The 19,457-nt window shown below is 47.9% G+C and overlaps 1 protein-coding gene across 1 annotated transcript in view; it reads right to left on the bottom strand.

Moving 5' to 3' along the window:
* Positions 1 to 19,457, bottom strand: part of FRAS1 (Fraser extracellular matrix complex subunit 1) — a 1,618,415-nt gene that overhangs the window by 972,806 nt on the left and 626,152 nt on the right. The window contains exon 20 of the mRNA XM_069626341.1: positions 3,387 to 3,530. Coding sequence (XP_069482442.1) covers positions 3,387 to 3,530 — 144 coding nt within the window. The remainder of the gene's footprint in view (positions 1 to 3,386; positions 3,531 to 19,457) is intronic.

The following is a 19,457-nucleotide window of genomic DNA, read 5'->3' as shown; positions in this document are numbered from 1 at the left end:
ATGAGAACGATCTTCCTCAACCGGGTGAGCGGTAGGAATTCTGGATGGAGGGCGAGGAGCCGGGCCTGGCTCGTCGACGACTGGCGAAGCCTGTAACACTGTTGGGACAAGCTGAGGTAACCGAGTGTCCAACCGCTCCAACAGCTTCTGTAATGTGTTCAACACCTCCAGGGACAGAACTGCCTTGGGATTCAGTAAGAAAGAGGTAACTGGAATGGCACTTCCACTCAAGAGCGACCCCGAACCAGTTGGTTGTAATCCCAGATCGGTTGGATGTGCGACTGGACCACGGTCATCCTCCGCCGACGAGATGGAGAAAGCCGCTTCTTGCAGCAAGGCCTCAGGCGGGATCGGACCAAAAACCTCTGGTTGCCATCCCACCGACGGGGCCACCGTCGACGATGACATCTTTTCCATAGGCGCCGTTTGACCTGAGGAAATAGCCGTAGGAAGAGCCGTCGCCGAAGACAAAGCAGGCGTCGACGACCGGATCGTCGTCGATGAAGTCTGTGGCGCAGGGCCTTGAGGCGTTCCTGCCGTTTTTGACCTCGACTTGTGGCACGAGGACTCTCGACTCGAGGTAGACTTATGACGGTCTCCTGAGGAGGATTTCGATGAGTCTTTTCTCTCCTTTTTAGATGAGGAGGAAGAAGACAAAGCCTTATGTGAAGGAGGACCTCGCAGGATGTTTCTCCGAGGGGCGTTTTTCAGATGAGTGCGATTTCTTTGCCGGAGGCTCCGCCGACGCTGAGCGACGAGGGGGCACAGGAGACTTAGATCTCGAGGCTGTAGAGCCTACCTCCGATGCCGGGTACGCACCCGCTCCGTCAATGAGCCAAGTAACCAGGCGTCTGTTGCGGTCTTTTAGGGTCTTTTGTGAGAAGCCCTGACAGATCTCACACGTGTCCGCCGTATGATGAGGGTGAAGACAGTAAATACAGTCCATATGCCCGTCTCCTTCATACACTTTCTTAAGACCGCATGTAGCACACGGACGAAATAACGCCTTTCCAGACATTCCTCGAAAAGAAATAGTCGAAGAAGAAGAAGAACGCACAACCTAATAAAATAGTAGATACTCGAGGTAATCCCACTACTTTGGAAGAAGGTTGAAATCTGAGGGAGCCACGGGGGCGGGGCTATTAATACCTCTACGTCCTAGTGGCACTGCCGTACGTGGCCCAAAACGACATAGATGGGACACAAAAGTGTCGGAAGATTTCCTATGGAAAATGTCTATATAACTTACCGAGGATTCCCAGCCTGACGGGGAATATTCTAAGCATGTGAATCCATGAAAGATCCAATGCTGGAGAAAGGTTTATGCCAGACACTATTGTGCATCATATACATAAATATATAAAGGATGTCATGATGGCATGTGGTGCGTGACACTAGCATTAAGGAGTGCCCTGCCCCCGTGTGCGCATTAGCACACACATCATACACAGCGACAGATTGATGATGTTCAGTGGTAGCTGGTGAATTTCTCAACGGAGAGGCTTAACTGTTTGTGCCAATTATGTATGATCGACAGAGCACAGTGAGGGAGCCCAAACCAAACAGGGGGTGCTGGAGAGGGTTTCTCACCACCGAAAACATTTTTGAAACATTGGGTTAAAATGGTGCATTTTGCAGCACTGTCTTTGTAAAATTGGTTAATAAGCCATAAAGTTTGCAATTGGATTTGTGTGATAGCACATATGAAAACCAAATAGTTGCAAGTCGCCAACTGTGCACAGGAGCATGTCCAATGTATTTCATGTCGCCTTTGCCCACAACATATGCCAGTATAAAAACATGTTCATCCTGGCTGTACCCATATATGTTCATGCAGGCTGCACCAATATATGCCAGTAGTACCATATAACTCCCAGCCAGTAAAATATGCTATGCCACAGAAAGTATATCCAGATTGGTTGCGTGCCCCAAGTGTTATTACTGGCTATACTGCCCAATATTCAATGTGGTCCAGTTTAACCACGTAATAACACTTATGATTGCTTTACCCTTGATGCATGGATCTGTGCATCAGAGCTAAATCATAAAAACAATGCCATGACACCAGCAACCCCCACTCCTAAATCTAGTGGCCCGTAGGGCTGTTAAACTAGGGGCTGGGGCCTGGCGCACCCACTCACATACAACACTTTCACCCATGCATTAATCCACCAGTCACACAATTTCTTGCATGTACACACAGCTAACAACACGTACACCATTGACACAAATATCAACATACATGCGCACATACATACATGTTTAATTTAAATAGACATATATACACATTTCATTTAAAATAAAAAAACACTTACCTTACCTCCATGCACCCTTCATAAGTGCCCACGCAGCCACGGGAGGACCAGATTGCCCTCCCTTCACTCTGGCATGTAGACATGCTGGCAGGCAGGAGAGGAGGCCCTCTCTTGTCAGTCAGCATGTTCACGTTGCAGATCTCTGCAATGTGAACATGCTGACTGACAAGAGAGGACTCCTCTTTTCCCATTCAGCAAGTCTACGCTGTCAGTTCAATAATGAGAGACGGCAGAGACCTGCCGTCTCCCATTATTTCGCTATTTGATGCAGAGCCAAACAGCTCCTCATACAAACTAAAAATCCTTACAGGGGACATGCCTCGACTGAGAGCAGGCAACACAGCCCCCTGTGTGAATAAAGAACACAGGTGGACTGTGCTGCCCTCTACTCAGGTGAGGGCAGGGCGCTGCAAAGCTTTCCCAAGCGCAAGGCCAGGTCTGCTCGTCTGTAAGCAGAGGGCATAGACTGGATTCCTTTGTGACATAAGTAGGACATGCTGTCCTACTGAGGATAACTCACATACACAATATTCTTGGAATTCAAGGATAGATATTGAATTTTGAAGGCTCTGGCACGCTAACACAGCAGTCAGAGCAGGACATCTTACTATTGAAACCTCTACAAAGTTAAGTAAATCCTGATTGTTGTGTTAGGCTTTTAATTGTCATGTCCATCATAATCCTCCTTGTTTTGACATTACCATTTTAGTCTTTTTTCGATGGCTCACCTTTAAATTCTACCCACATGTTAGGTCCGCTAGGATGGCAGTGTGTCTTCCATTGTAAGCCTATGCTTACAAAGTGAACTGCCTCATGAAAAGCACACATTTAACCTATTTCTGTAATATGCTCTCCTTGTTCAGAGGGATAAGAAGTGCTTTGGTGCTTCAGACATGGGCTCCTGATTGACATTTTAAATACCAATGGAATAGTGCAATATTACAAAACAGGAAACAGCCAGACAATTTACTCAGAGATCCTGAAATTACCTCAGAGTTTTTTTTCATCAAGACAATTTGGTATGAATCCTTTAGAAAGAATGACTTAAATTCCCCTTCATAGCTCTCTTACCAACACAGTATCCAACAAGGTTGAGGTACTGTCCTTCCTTGCAGGTAGTCTTGCAGGATCCATCAATGAAGGTTGCATGTGGATGGCAGGATATGCAGTCTGCATCCGAAGGTCCACGGCATTCCTTGCAAGAGGGGTGGCAAGCTGATTGGAAGTACAAATATTGAACAAATCAAGACCTGTCATCACAGATCACATTGAATATCAGCTGTGAAAAGGACATCTGTTTATATTGTTAATTGGATGTGTATTGTGAAACCTGGTAATGCATCTTGATACAGATTGAAGGAATAAGTTAACTTTATGCTTCTATAACCTCTATGAGATTTGCAAAGTTGGGGTGATGGTAGGCACCTCTCCTTCGAAGGACAAAATTCCATTTCACAGAGGTCATACTGTACACATTCAGAGTACTGAAAAATACATTTTAAAATGTGGCATAAACATGAATCGAGGCTCTCAACTCATTTTGCAACACTTTCACTTGTGCTGATACAATTCAGCCTACACCCTATTTTTCATAGTAAGCTGTATGCTTCTGTCCAATTGACACAGTGTCTAAGAGACTTTCACCTCTGTTCAGAATATAAGACCAGTCCGGTCGAGCACCCACAAAAAGCACTGTAACCTGGGGATTATTAATCGGACAGTATGAATTGATTTTGATGGCCTGGCCACAGGCTGTGGTGGATTCCCACACCACACAAAACCACAAGGACAACTCGGTATTAAATGGCAGACTTTCTTTGGCATTCTCACTTAAAAGGCCTAGAACTTAATGAGAATGTTATGTAATTCATCCACCTTTTTCTTTCAGCCCTTCAGATCAGGAGCGTAAGGCACATTGAGCAAGCAGATCACAGGGAAATAGCTTCAAACTCTATGATCAAGACTCCAGAACTAAGCGTACAGTTGCTGACCTGTGAAAGTGCAAAGGTTGCACAACTGGTGCATGCACAAAAAGAAAAAGGCGAATGGACTCGCACTCAAATGCTACCATCTGCACCTTAAAAGAACCGAACTTCACAAAAAATGTTTTTTATTTCAAAAGCCCTTTGGTTTGCGCTCAATAGATTCTTTGATTTCTTAATGATCTTTTTGGCTGCTCAATGTATTGTTGATGGGGTTGTGAAGTGCTTTGAGGGTGCTTGAATATGTATTACCATTTTTCCAAGTACTTATTCTTTATAGATTTGCAAATATTGGGTGTGATTATTATTTAAGACCAACGGACAAGAGGCCTTGACCTGGCTTCAAGATGTTTCATGAGTGCAATTAAGACTCCTCTGTTACTTTAAAAAGGGAAGGAATCAGATCCCAGGGCTAATTACTATAGCAAACAAAAAGGAATGCTTACTGCTATCTCTAAATACAAACACAGATCCTTACTCCACCTCCTGCACAATCACATTCTTGCCCCTTTTCAAGAAATGACTGAATGTGGGTCACCTTACTGGATAGAGAAACCACCTTGTATGTCAGGAATGACTATTGTATGTCGTGTCCGCCTCCGGTAAGTTTCACACAATTCGTCTAAAACACCCTTTTTTTCTCTTAGCTCTTTCTGGGAATGGCAGATGGCCAATTAGTGAAAGTATTGCTGATTTTGTTCATAATTCTAGTCGTTTGGTAACCAAACAAAAACTAGTGCAGGTAGTTTTGATATTTATCATATATGGAACTAACCTAAAGTAGATTTTTTAAGATGTTTTGTTCTTTTATTTTCCCAATTAACCTTTGCTATTCTTGGCCTGCTTCCCCCCTTTAAACACCACAGTTGATTTTTGTTTTTCTTGATGGGTTCTGCTTTGATATATTTGTTTTGTGTTTGTTCTCATTTTGAGTTCACCTTTTCTATTGAGCTTCACATAATTTGTCTCAATGTTACCTGATTAAATATTGTGAAACACGAAAAATATGTAATCTAATTAAAAATATTACTAAGCAACAACGTAAAAAAAACATGTCTGTATTTGATTATTTTGTGGGTTGAAAAGACCATCACTAACATTTTTTACACATGAAACACAGCACTTTGAGTATTTTTCAATCATTGAAGCCGTTTGAACAAATAGATTTTCGAATGGATTGTGTCCTCCCACGTCTTCCTCATCTTATGATATTTCCATATCCAGCTTCAGGTGCTTCGGGAATGTTTTCCAGGAGAAGGCGCTGCGCATCAATGCCTGTCGACTCCATGTCCCTCTGAGGCCTCCGTCTCGATGTCGACGTTATCAATAGTATAAAGCGCACGCAGCAACCATTGGCTTCAGTTCCATTTTTCTGCAAAAGCTATCACTTGGGATACAGTGCATTTCGGTTACCTGCAAGAATCTTCGATAAAATTACCCAAAAGGCGTTGTCATTGGCGTCAAACTCTTAGATCTAGGTTTGAGAAGTGCCAGGATTGTGGGACTAAGATGTCCCTTAGGGAGCCCCATTGGGTGCGTCTGTGAAGCCTGGGTTCCTCTTGCGCTACCTTTGACTGTAAGGCCTTTCTATCGATGACGGCAAAAGCCCTGAAAGAGTGAAGAGGAAAACTAGCAGCAGGTAGGTCTAAATACCCTTCGACGACTGTCGAAAAAACTATCTTCAGACGAGTCGAGAAATATTTCTCCTCGTCGAAAGAAGACAAAAAGATCATGATCACACAGTGGCTCTCACCACTCATCATCGTCGCAGCGTTCGAACAAAGGGCACCATAGGTCACCGTCTTCGTAGTCGTCTCCGAGTTCCTCCCCAGAACGGGCCATGTGTCCGACAAAATCGGCCTTTCCAGCTGAGTGGAACATTTCGGAGTGAAAATGATGAAAGTATTTGAGAATGTGGCTTTGACCCCCTCGAAGACTCATGAAAGCCATGCCCAAGTTGAAAAACTCAACAAGAAAAAAAATAAGGGCAAAACATGTGTGCCCTTGAGGCAATGAAAAAACTCCTCGAGAGCGGTCGAAGGATCCCTCGAGCAGAGACAAATCTCCTTTGAGGAAGAACTCATCGACGCAGAAATACTCCTTGTCGGCCCTTAAAAAGTCTTCGATGCCGAAAGCATCAAAACCCTTGACGTCGACTGAGTCAAAAATCTTGGTGCCACCACTGACGCCATTGAGGATTATTGAAATGTCATACACTCCACTACTAAGAAAGGATTTGTATTAATCACTTTATTCTAATTATGAAGATGTAGAACATTCCTCTGATGATTCACGTCCCTTTGGTCTACAATATGGAACACCTGAGGTTCCCGAACCCTTGATCTCAGAGGAATCAAGGATAAAAAATGTACAGGAGTCCCTAAAAAAGCAAGCGGACTAGATCCATCGCCAGAATTAGAATTTGGGATACCTGATTATACTGACTATGCAGATGGGTCCTACAGACATTTAATGTCCAGGGTGGTGGAACACATGGGGTGGAAAAGACCCACACCAATATATGAGCAGGATGATCTTAGTGACATCCTGGATAAAGGACCAAAGGAAGATCCTATTCTTCCCTTTCTTGTGGCTCTGCAAAGGGGGGTAAATGCCAATTGGGAGACGCCAGAGTTAATTCCGTCAGTAAATAAAAAAACAAACATCTAAATACAGGGCATCCAGTAGTGAACCCGGTTATCTGATAAAACACCTGACTCCTGAAAGTCTGGTAGTGCAGGCTGCCACATACACCTCAAAACAAAATGCATATCCAACTATTGCCCCAGACAGAGATGACAAGCATTATGATGCTATCTCCAAGAAAGTTTTCTCTGCGGGGAGTATGGCCCTAAAGTCTGTGAATGCTACATGCACGTTGGCCAGGTTCACTTTTACACTTTAGGAATGTATAGCAATGGCGACTGAACATATCCCCAAAGGGCAGGAAAGAGACCGATTTTTAAAACGAATCAAGGATGGGAAAGACGCAATGTGCAAATCCATCCAGACAGGTCTCAACACTGCTGACTGTATCAGCAGGTCAATGGCGGCTAGTAAAGTAATTTGTAGATTTGCCTGGTTAAGAAAGTTCGATTTTACTGCAGAGGTGAGTCCAGACTTCTTAACATGCCCTTTGACGGCATACATTTATTTGGTAACAAGTCTGAAGAGATCCTGGAGAAGCTGCAGACCTCCAAAGCAGCAGCCAAATCCCTTGGTGCTATAGGACAGCTACAAAACCGTCCCACCGGGACACCTTGGAGGGTAGATCCTTTCGCTTTTACTGCTCAGTTGGAAGGGGAGAAGACTGTTGGACCAAAGAGGTAAAAAAAGATTCCCCCGTGGTGGACGGGGAAGAGGTACTAAGACCACCCAGGCAGCTGCTGCTTTAACATCAGCCACTGCTTCAGCCGTCTCAAAACCTCTCTGAGGCCTTAGCTCACAAGACCCCGGTGGGAGGCAGACACTCACTGCATCTGAAAGAATGGCGAGGCATTCCTTCAGATGCATGGGCATTGGAAACAGATGCACAGGGTTACTGCCTTCCCTGTCTAGAAAAGCCTCAGAGTCATCCACCGGGGAACAGCTCTTTCAAAGTTCCAGATCTGCTTCACCCTGCTAGAGAAAGGTGCTAAAGAACCAGTACCTGTAACGTCGAGGAACATGGGTTGTTACTCCCCATATTTTCTAATCCCAAAAAGGACAGAGGATTGCGACCCATGCGGAAATTATGAGACTTGAACTGTCAGGTCTGATATTTAGGTTGGCAAGTTATTGGAGAATTGTGAATGTTATTATAGCTAGATTTATTGTTTCTATGCGCTTTGGGATTTATTGTTCTTAACCTTCATGTATCAGAGTGGTAGTTCCCAAACCGGCATGGAGGAAGAGGTGCTGATTCCTGATTGGAGGCTTCATGAACTTCAACCTCTTCTCATGATTCTAAACTGCCTTTCAATGTTCATCTTCAAGGAGGAAGGTCCTGTCTTGATTTAGTCCCTAATTCAAGGCCTTTTGTGAGGAAGTCAGGTGTTGATTTTGGGAGCTGTAAGGTTTTTCTGAATATCCTGATCTACGTGGGACAAGCTCAGCAGATCTGTTGGTGGGAGCACAGCATTTGAATTTTAAAGAGAATTCAATTCTACTTTCAAGGTTTTGTTTAATTTAGGTATTTACAGGGTAATTCATAGAATTTCGCAGAAAAGTGTCGCAATCGGCTGGCGCAGAGTGTCCGCGTGCGATTGACTGCGCCAGGCACGTGCGATAAAACCGATTTCCGCGCACAGCGTATTCATGGATTACATGCTCCCAAACCAGCCGTGGCGCAGAGTATCGCAGCGACCCTGCAGCAGCGCCAGTAACGCCCCCAAGAACGCCCTCTCGCAAGGAAAAGCCAGCAAAATCGCTAAATCATCGCAAAGGGCTGCGTTAACTCTGGACCAGTTTACAGGGCAGCCAAACAAGGAACGCAAAGCGGGTAACGTGCATATCAGGGGTACACGTGAAGTCATACACGCGATTAGCCAGGGTACGTGTATTACAGGGGTACGCGGGAAGTTCAACACGCGATTAGCCAGGGTAAGTGTATTACAGGGGTACGCGTGAAGTCATACACGCGATTAGCCAGGGTACGTGTATTACATGGGTACGCGGGAAGTTTAACACGCGATTGGCCAGGGTACGTGTATTACAGGGGTACGCGGGAAGTTTAACACGCGATTGGCCAGGGTACGTGTATTACAGGGGTACGCGGGAAGTTTAACACGCGATTGGCCAGGGTACGTGTATTACAGGGGTACGCGGGAAGTTTAACACGCGATTGGCCAGGGTACGTGTATTACATGGGTACGCGGGAAGTTTAACACGCGATTGGCCAGGGTACGTGTATTACAGGGGTACGCGGGAAGTTTAACACGCGATTGGCCAGGGTACGTGTATTACAGGGGTACGCGGGAAGTTTAACACGCGATTGGCCAGGGTACGTGTATTACAGGGGTACGCGGGAAGTTCAACACGCGATTAGCCAGGGTAAGTGTATTACAGGGGTACGCGTGAAGTCATACACGCGATTAGCCAGGCTACGTGTATTACATGGGTACGTGGGAAGTTTAACACGCGATTGGCCAGGGTACGTGTATTACAGGGGTACGCGGGAAGTTTAACAGGCGATTAGCCAGGGTACGTGTATTACAGGGGTACGCGGGAAGTTTAAAACGCGATTGGCCAGGGTACGTGTATTACAGGGGTACGCGGGAAGTTCAACACGCAATTAGCCAGGGTACGTGTATTACAGGGGTACGCGGGAAGTTTAACACGCGATTGGCCAGGGTACGTGTATTACAGGGGTACGCGGGAAGTTTAACACGCGATTGGCCAGGGTACGTGTATTACAGGGGTACGCGGGAAGTTTAACACGCGATTGGCCAGGGTACGTGTATTACAGGGGTATGCGGGAAGTTATACACGCGATTAGCCAGGGTACGTGTATTACAGGGGTGCGTGGGAATCATCACACGCGATTAGGCTGGGTGGGTCCTCACAGGTGTTCCCTGTACACCCTCCACGGCCCCTGCAGGCAGTCTACAAAACAGGGGACTACCCTGCACACCTGCTCATGTCCCCCTGCACCCCCACCCCCCCAGCAGTGCAGGGGCAGCCTCCACCAGGCCCCCACTCATGTCTCCCACCACCCCCACCCTCCCGCCACCAGGGGCAGCCTCCACCACCCCCCGCCACCAGGGGCACTCTCCACCAAGCCCCCACCCATGTCTCCCACCACCCCCACCAGTGCAGGGGCACCCTCCACCAGGCCCCCACCCATGTCTCCCAACACCCCCACCCACCAGCACTGTGGGGCACGTGGCCAGCAGGCAGTCAGGCAGCAGCAGATGGCAGGTGGGAGCGTGCTCAGGGCTCTGGGGGGCAGTAATTTCGCCTCCTGGCCAGGAGCGTGGTCTCTCGTGTGTGAACGCGTGGACAGCCTGATAGGTAGTGAAATCCCACACGTCAGCAAAGGCCCTTAGCGCGTAAACCCGTCAACAGCATATGCGCGCCTAGTCACCTGCACGTGCAGGAAATTGTTGCGTGACACGTCCCAGTGTCAAAGCGTGTGATTGGTGAAAATGGATGTACACGTAGAAGTGACAAAGCGTGTGATTGGTGAAAATGGATCTACACGCAGGAGTGACAAAGCGTGTGATTGGTGAACGTACACGCCGCGTAAGTGACGCTGTACGTGTGGGCCTGTATATAAGGTACATGTAGAACACCATTTCCTTGTACGTGCTTTTCGTGGAGAGCGAGTGGGTGAAATCTGTACTTCTTGTCGTTTCACACGCGATTTACTTCACGGCGTTTCCAGTTCGTATTCCCTGTTACCTCTGACAGCTTTTTCTCTTTTTTCTTTTTTACTGGTTTACCTGGGCCTGTTCCCTCAAACAGTGTCCCCTTCTACTGTTGTCCTGTCTTCTCAGACAGCGTACACATCTTCTTTTGGCGGGGGTTTAGCCAGCCAAACGCGCTCATTCTTCACGCTCTTTTACCTGGCAGACGGTGAGTCACGCACGTATCCAACTTCTGTGCTTGCCCCGTGTGTTGCCTACCCCTTCAGAGGTCATTCTAGGCTGCGTGTGACACGCATACGTTCATTCTTGTGTTACTGGGTGCCACAGCGTAGTGCAGGTTTTTCTTTCTGCACACGTGGTCTAGGAGGGGTTGCGTGCACGTCATCTCCCTTTATTGGGCCTCCTGTGCGTTGCGTGAGCCGTCATCTTTCCCCAGGGGTTACAATCAGCCGTGCTAGAGCACTAGGGTACAATTACCATCTGGTACCCAACCCCTTTGACCCCCAATTGCCCAGGACAATTGTCTACAGCCACTCCCATACGCACATTAATATCAGTGCCATGGCTGGGAGGCGAGGATTCCGTAAGGGTGGCAAAGGTGGAAGAGCCACAAGTGGTGGCCGTGGTGGATCCGGTAGGGGACGTGGTCGTAACTTGCAGGGTGAGCCTGTCCCCCCATGTGTGGAGGACCAGTCAAGGGCACCCATCATCCCCCCCCCCTCCCCCCCCTCCCCCCCTCCCGTTGAGGCTGAAGTGGCTGACACCATCCATGCTCAGCCCTTGTTGGACCAGCCCATTGTGGCACCAGACCTGGCTGACTCCATGGCTGACTTCCAGGTCAGCAGGGCTACGACACGTGCGCTGGTGCACGTTGATGCCATCATGCCACGTGGATCTGGGGCAGCAAGGTCATCTACTGCACCAAGGAGGCAGGGCGGAGTGGCTGCAGGGGCAGCTGCGGCTCCATCCACCCCAGCCCTCACACACCCAGCCAGGACAGTGTCGGTCCTAGTCCATGCTGCTGAGATTCCCCCTGACACCATCACACTCGAGCCAATGCCTGCACCAACTCCCATGCTGAGTGTGCAATCCCACACTCCTGATACAGAGTCCACCAGGGCTCCTGCCCCTAGTGTCCAGAGCGGCGCAGGACACTCAGGATCACCACCACCTTCCAAGCGGAAGAGGAAGAGTGCTCGTCCGGCACAGGCTGATGCCCCAGACACGGCTACACAGTCCGGCCCGTCCAGGAAGCCCAGCTTCACGGATGACGAACTGAATGCACTTGTCGAGTATGTGTCCGGACATGACAACGAGATGGTCATTGTTGCAGGATCCAAGACCACACCTGCATGTTAGGGAGAATTCTCTGTTTAGGCTGAATTTCCCTACCTAGTGAGTCCCCCAGCAGCTTTGCTGGATTTCTGGGGTTTAATTTTTTTCTCCTGCCAAGAGTGAGACTCTTTTACCCTCACTCTTGGACATGTTGAAGTGTGTTTTCTTGGTTAAACCTTGTGTTGAATGGGCTATGGGGTCTCTTACTCCATAGGGCCTCATGTATTTTTGTGATGTGGGTCACACAGCACCCTCTGTGCCGTGACCCAGGGGTGTCCTAGGGACTCCCCAACATAGACTCCATACCCTGGGACTGACTACTGTCTCCCAGGGCATGTAAAGTCACCAAAGACTTTGCTAGTCTTGAATCCTGAACAGAACCAGTACAAACCATCATATTGTGGACGTACTGGCTGGGGCAATTCGATTGCCCCAGGGTCTGTTAGTCGAGGGGGCACGTCTCCGTCCCCCCTGATCGAGTTTTGGCTGGTGGCAGTGGAAACTACTTTTTAGATTCGACCGCGAATATTTCCCTATGGGATTTCCCATTGTTTTAGGCTAACACATTTAATTATTTATTTACGGTAGCCTTAAACATACCACCGGTTTATATATTTATTTTTATAACTCCGGTTGGGACTTTTTGCCAAAACTTGATTCTAAAATGGCGTTGGTGTTCGCCTCTGTAACTCTGACCCAAAGTGGAGCCCTTTGTTCCACTTTTGGCGGGCTTCTCCACAGAAGCCCTCCAAAGTGGTGCCACTCTGTCTGGGGTACTTAGGAGGGGTGGAGGGGGATTTAGGCACCCTGGACTGAGTTACCTTGGTAACTCAAGTCGCACTCCGTCCTGATTGGCCCAAGTGGTGAGCCGCCCGGCTCACCACTTAGCATGGTTGAGTGACAGCTAGGCTGGGTGAATGGGGGTTTGCTGCATAAAAGCAGGGCTTTGGGGACTGGGACTTCAGAAGTCGCCACAGGACCAAGAATCCGACGAGGGAAGAGCTGAGCCGACCTGCTTCGACGACACCACCCGGTGGAGCCCTGCTGAACCGTCTCACCACTTTTTCCCGACGACCGAGGAGAACTCTTAACGGAGTGGCTCCTTCCCTTGACTGGTGGGGACAACCAGTTTTCGCCTTCTTTCCGTTCTTTGAGGTATCTCGTGGCCGCCTTGCCTGTGCCAAGCACCCCGGCAACCGGAATACCACACTTTACCCCCATACCGCGAAAGTCGGCACCAACCCTTTAACCGGAGGACTCCGCGGCTGGTTTCTTCCCGGGCAGTGCAACGACCCTCTTCTTCTGCTCTTCAGCGAGAACTTCTTCTCCCCTGACCGACGTCGAGCCCTGCTGCCACTGCCTGGAACAACTGCCACCGCTGGAGGATCCTTTCCGCTTAAGGTACTGTGTTCTGCCTGGCTTCCCTTGCTACCGACTGTACGGGGTAGATTTAGTCCCCGGCTTTCGAACCTGGGAGTGCCTGGGACACTTTGGCTAAACTTTCTGAGCCACTCTAACCTCTTTTTGACTCTTTGCAAGACTTTGAATCTCTAACTAACAGTGTGATCTTGGGCACATTTTCGCTCCGGCTACTCTAAGAGTGGGCCCTGCCTAGTGACTTTTGCTCACCTGTGACTTTATTCTTCTGTAAGCCTATTGCAAGTGCTCTGGACCTTAGAGTGGTGTGTCTAACCCATTTCTGCTTTTTCTCTCCCTTTCTTGGAAACTACTAGAGTGTCATCTAACGTTAAGCACTCACCTCTGTTTTAATTAAGTGGTGTTTTACCTAGAGTTGTCTAGATAGGAGAAAGGATTGAATCTACTTTCATTATAACTGTGTTGAAGTACTTTTACTATATTTTTGCTAGAGTGTTTTTAACTTATGTGTATTTTAAATAAATAACTATATACTTTTGAAACCAAGCTCTGGTCAGTGTTTGCTTGTGCTATTGTGTTTTGGTACATATTGTGTATACTTTACATACTGCCTAACTCTTCTTGAGAGAAGTCTGACTGCTCAGCCACAGCTACCAGGTAAATCTGGGTGGTACAGACTGCTACCAAAGGGGTTTACTGCTCTACCTGTAGTCTTAAATCTTTTGCAGTGTTCCCCAAGGGAACTGCACAGGTTTCTGCCTAACACTGGTGTACAGCGGTGGGATTTGTATTGAGTATACATTTTATTGTGCTTTAGATACCTTAGTGCAACTAACCACAAAGCTTAGCACTGAAAAAGTAAAACCTCTAACATGTCAGTTATAGAAAGCTATAGTCAAGAGTCCCTTGCAGCCAAAACTGCTGATTGTTTAAGAGTGCTCTGTAAACATAAGGATCTCCTGACTAAGGGCAAGAAAATGGAGCTGATTGAAAGATTGTTAGCTAACCAAAGTCTGGGTGATGGTTCAGAGGAACCTACCACTCCAGCGACTGTAGATGACAGTGTTGAAGTTAACATGGAGCAAAATGTTGATGTTTCTGAGGAAGAGTCAGAAGAGGAGGGTGAGGCTGTTGTAACTGTCCCCCCTAGGCCTCTGCCTGCTCTACCTGCTGTACCTACTGGACCTTTACCAGGTCCCACATTTAGTCCTCAGTACTTTGAACTGGAGAAAATGAAGCTAGAATTGGAGTATAAGAAACTTAATGCTCAAACTGACAAAGAACTAAGGCTAAGGGAAATGGAGCTCAAGTATGACTTAGAAATGAAGAAATTATCTGTTGAGAATGTTTCTCTCTCTGGCTCCTCTAGAAGTTCCAGTCCTAAAAGACCCCGGATGCCTAAAGAATTGGTTGGTATGTATGAGCCTAAGTTGGATGTGTTGGATTGGTTGTCTCTGTTTGAATATAATCATGGGCTCCAGAACATCACAGGAAATGACTTACTCACCTGGTTGTTCTCTAGGCTTCCCCCTGTTGCAACTGATGTGGTAATGGAGATGGGGGAGGAGGATAGGAAGGACTATGAATGTGTGAAACTAGCTTTGATAGCTAGGTTTGGGAAGACCCCTTCCCAGTATCTTAAGAGGTTTAGGAGCCTCAAAAAGCATGATGGTACCCCTTGGGCTACCTGGGTGAGTGAATGTTTGAAAAACTTAGAGGGATGGATTAAGGGTTACAAGGTGAACACTTATGAGGGGATGAGAAATCTCTTTATGTTGGAGTCAATTTATGATGCCTGCTCTCCTGAGCTCAGACAGCACTTGGCTGATTCACAGGAATTGGATCCTAGGAAGCTAGCTAGGGCTGCTGACTTGTGGGTTGCCAACAGGGCCACTCCCAAGGATTCTGGGGTAACTCAGAGGAAGGATGGGGAGAAACAGCCTAAAAAGGACTCCAAAGAGAATTCTAATACCTCCCATACCCAAGAGGGCCACAAACAACCAAATAACCAGGGTAAGCCCCAGGGTAAACCGAATCAGGCTAGTGTACCTTCTGGCCACAAGCCAGAAGGAGGTCAGAACAAGCCACCCTTCCAGAGAGCATTTGGACAATGCTATGTCTGTCAGGGTACTGACCATATCAAAGGAGATCCCAAGTGCAAGGGTAAACCTGCAGGGATCAGCACAGTCTCCTTAGCCTTCACTCCTGAGGATGAAGTACAGATGGCTAGTGCCCACTTTGAACTCTTTGCTGAAGAACCCTTGGGTCTTCAAGCAACTGTAAACTTAGAGCCTATGGGTCTGGTTAGTCCCCAGAATAGGGTTGTGTATAACTCCCTACCTGTTAACTCTAAGGTGTATTATGTGGACAGTGTTCTTGTCAATGGCCAGGATACTCCTGCCAGGAGAGACACTGGGGCCAGCAGAACAGTAGTGGATGAAAGCTTCTTTCAACCTGAGGATGTGGCCAAAGCACCCAAAGGTCCCACTAAGATGTCTGGAGGCCCTGTCCAAATGGTTCCTATTCTACCAGCCCTCATTCAGTGTAACAACATGACAGTGAGGATCCCTGTCAGTGTTCAGACTGAGGTACCTGGGAAGGTCCTGTTGGGGAATGACCTAAGAACTCTAGGAGTAGTGTCACATACCCCCAGGCCTCCCAGTATGGAGAAGCAGAACTTAACCAAATTGGCTAGACAGGCTACCTTGAAGGACCCTTCTAAGCCTGTGGGACCCTCTACTGAGAACCCCACTACAAGCCCTGGTGTTAGTAAGTTGACCTCTAACCCAGGCACATTTCAGGATAGTATGCTAGGAACATGGGAGCCCCAACCAAGCTCCACCCTTGTTCCCCTAGTTTCCGAGTCTCTGACCCCCCCTGCTTCTGAGGAAGAGGTGGATAGACCAACTAGGCCCCTATCTGGACCTGAGAGAACTGGTAATTCTCAGTGCTGGTGGAAAACCAGAAAAGAAAAGTCTAAGGCCAAAAACCTTCAGACTGTTGGACCTTCTACTGAAGACCCCAACTCAAATCCTAATATTAGGGGGGGAACTCCTAAAATAGGTAAGGGTAGATCTAAGAGGAAGGGGAAGCAGGTACATTGCCTAACCCCAACCCCTCCAACCAAGAGGCCTAAGACCCAACCTGCTCCCACAAGAGAGGTGGTGAGGAACCTTGGAGGCCCCTCTAGATCTAAGGGAATCCTTTATAAGGACCCCTTGAAAAAGCCTAACATAGGTTCAGAAGTTGTACCAACTTCTGAGGGACTGGTCAACCAGATCCCCTATAACAAAAAGACTGATGTTCCTCAAAGGGTGTGTAGGTCCTTTAGCTTGCAAAAGAAAACCTTTGAGTTCTCCCTTAAGCATAGGTCAAGGTGTCACCATCAAAATGCTGATGGACTCTCTAGGATGTATATCATCGACTAGAGGTATGAGGTTCATCCAGGAGTGGATTAAATCCTCCTGTCCCTTAGTCTGGGGGGGGCGAGTGTTAGGGAGAATTCTCTGTTTAGGCTGAATTTCCCTACCTAGTGAGTCCCCCAGCAGCTTTGCTGGATTTCTGGGGTTTAATTTTTTTCTCCTGCCAAGAGTGAGACTCTTTTACCCTCACTCTTGGACATGTTGAAGTGTGTTTTCTTGGTTAAACCTTGTGTTGAATGGGCTATGGGGTCTCTTACTCCATAGGGCCTCATGTATTTTTGTGATGTGGGTCACACAGCACCCTCTGTGCCGTGACCCAGGGGTGTCCTAGGGACTCCCCAACATAGACTCCATACCCTGGGACTGACTACTGTCTCCCAGGGCATGTAAAGTCACCAAAGACTTTGCTAGTCTTGAATCCTGAACAGAACCAGTACAAACCATCATATTGTGGACGTACTGGCTGGGGCAATTCGATTGCCCCAGGGTCTGTTAGTCGAGGGGGCACGTCTCCGTCCCCCCTGATCGAGTTTTGGCTGGTGGCAGTGGAAACTACTTTTTAGATTCGACCGCGAATATTTCCCTATGGGATTTCCCATTGTTTTAGGCTAACACATTTAATTATTTATTTACGGTAGCCTTAAACATACCACCGGTTTATATATTTATTTTTATAACTCCGGTTGGGACTTTTTGCCAAAACTTGATTCTAAAATGGCGTTGGTGTTCGCCTCTGTAACTCTGACCCAAAGTGGAGCCCTTTGTTCCACTTTTGGCGGGCTTCTCCACAGAAGCCCTCCAAAGTGGTGCCACTCTGTCTGGGGTACTTAGGAGGGGTGGAGGGGGATTTAGGCACCCTGGACTGAGTTACCTTGGTAACTCAAGTCGCACTCCGTCCTGATTGGCCCAAGTGGTGAGCCGCCCGGCTCACCACTTAGCATGGTTGAGTGACAGCTAGGCTGGGTGAATGGGGGTTTGCTGCATAAAAGCAGGGCTTTGGGGACTGGGACTTCAGAAGTCGCCACAGGACCAAGAATCCGACGAGGGAAGAGCTGAGCCGACCTGCTTCGACGACACCACCCGGTGGAGCCCTGCTGAACCGTCTCACCACTTTTTCCCGACGACCGAGGAGAACTCTTAACGGAGTGGCTCCTTCCCTTGACTGGTGGGGACAACCAGTTTTCGCCTTCTTTCCGTTCTTTGAGGTATCTCGTGGCCGCCTTGCCTGTGCCAAGCACCCCGGCAACCGGAATACCACACTTTACCCCCATACCGCGAAAGTCGGCACCAACCCTTTAACCGGAGGACTCCGCGGCTGGTTTCTTCCCGGGCAGTGCAACGACCCTCTTCTTCTGCTCTTCAGCGAGAACTTCTTCTCCCCTGACCGACGTCGAGCCCTGCTGCCACTGCCTGGAACAACTGCCACCGCTGGAGGATCCTTTCCGCTTAAGGTACTGTGTTCTGCCTGGCTTCCCTTGCTACCGACTGTACGGGGTAGATTTAGTCCCCGGCTTTCGAACCTGGGAGTGCCTGGGACACTTTGGCTAAACTTTCTGAGCCACTCTAACCTCTTTTTGACTCTTTGCAAGACTTTGAATCTCTAACTAACAGTGTGATCTTGGGCACATTTTCGCTCCGGCTACTCTAAGAGTGGGCCCTGCCTAGTGACTTTTGCTCACCTGTGACTTTATTCTTCTGTAAGCCTATTGCAAGTGCTCTGGACCTTAGAGTGGTGTGTCTAACCCATTTCTGCTTTTTCTCTCCCTTTCTTGGAAACTACTAGAGTGTCATCTAACGTTAAGCACTCACCTCTGTTTTAATTAAGTGGTGTTTTACCTAGAGTTGTCTAGATAGGAGAAAGGATTGAATCTACTTTCATTATAACTGTGTTGAAGTACTTTTACTATATTTTTGCTAGAGTGTTTTTAACTTATGTGTATTTTAAATAAATAACTATATACTTTTGAAACCAAGCTCTGGTCAGTGTTTGCTTGTGCTATTGTGTTTTGGTACATATTGTGTATACTTTACATACTGCCTAACTCTTCTTGAGAGAAGTCTGACTGCTCAGCCACAGCTACCAGGTAAATCTGGGTGGTACAGACTGCTACCAAAGGGGTTTACTGCTCTACCTGTAGTCTTAAATCTTTTGCAGTGTTCCCCAAGGGAACTGCACAGGTTTCTGCCTAACACTGCACAACGCCAGGCACACTGGCAGACCGTTGCGGACATCGTAAGTGCCCTTGGAATCGTGAGGCGCACAGCCAATGATTGCTATAAGCGCTGGAATGACCTAAAACGCAGGGCAAAGAGTAAGCTGGCCTCAAGTCATGCCGCAACTCTAGTGACTGGAGGTGGGTCTCCAGTAGTAGACATGGAACTCACTCCACATGAGTCAGTCGCTGGGACCTACGTCACGGAGGAACAGATCCAAGGCGTGGGAGATCTGGCTGATTACGAGGCATTGTCCGGTGAGTGCACATGCATGTGTGTGTCATACATGTGCATGGTGTGTGTGTGAGGGCTTCTGTTTGGGTGCCAGGAGAGAGTGTGTGCGCCTCAGTCGTATGGGTCAGCCATGTGCTTCATGCAATACTTCCTGCGCAGCTGCATTTGGCCATAGCAGTATCCCTTCTGCCAACAGTAGACATCTAGCACAACTGCACGCCAGTTGCCCTT

Source organism: Ambystoma mexicanum, chromosome 6p, assembly GCF_040938575.1.
Source record: "Ambystoma mexicanum isolate Mex_15411 chromosome 6p, UKY_AmexF1_1, whole genome shotgun sequence".
Classification (NCBI taxonomy): domain Eukaryota; kingdom Metazoa; phylum Chordata; class Amphibia; order Caudata; family Ambystomatidae; genus Ambystoma; species Ambystoma mexicanum.
The sequence above is the reverse complement of the archived record's forward strand: the minus strand, read 5'-3'. Positions and strand labels throughout refer to the sequence as shown.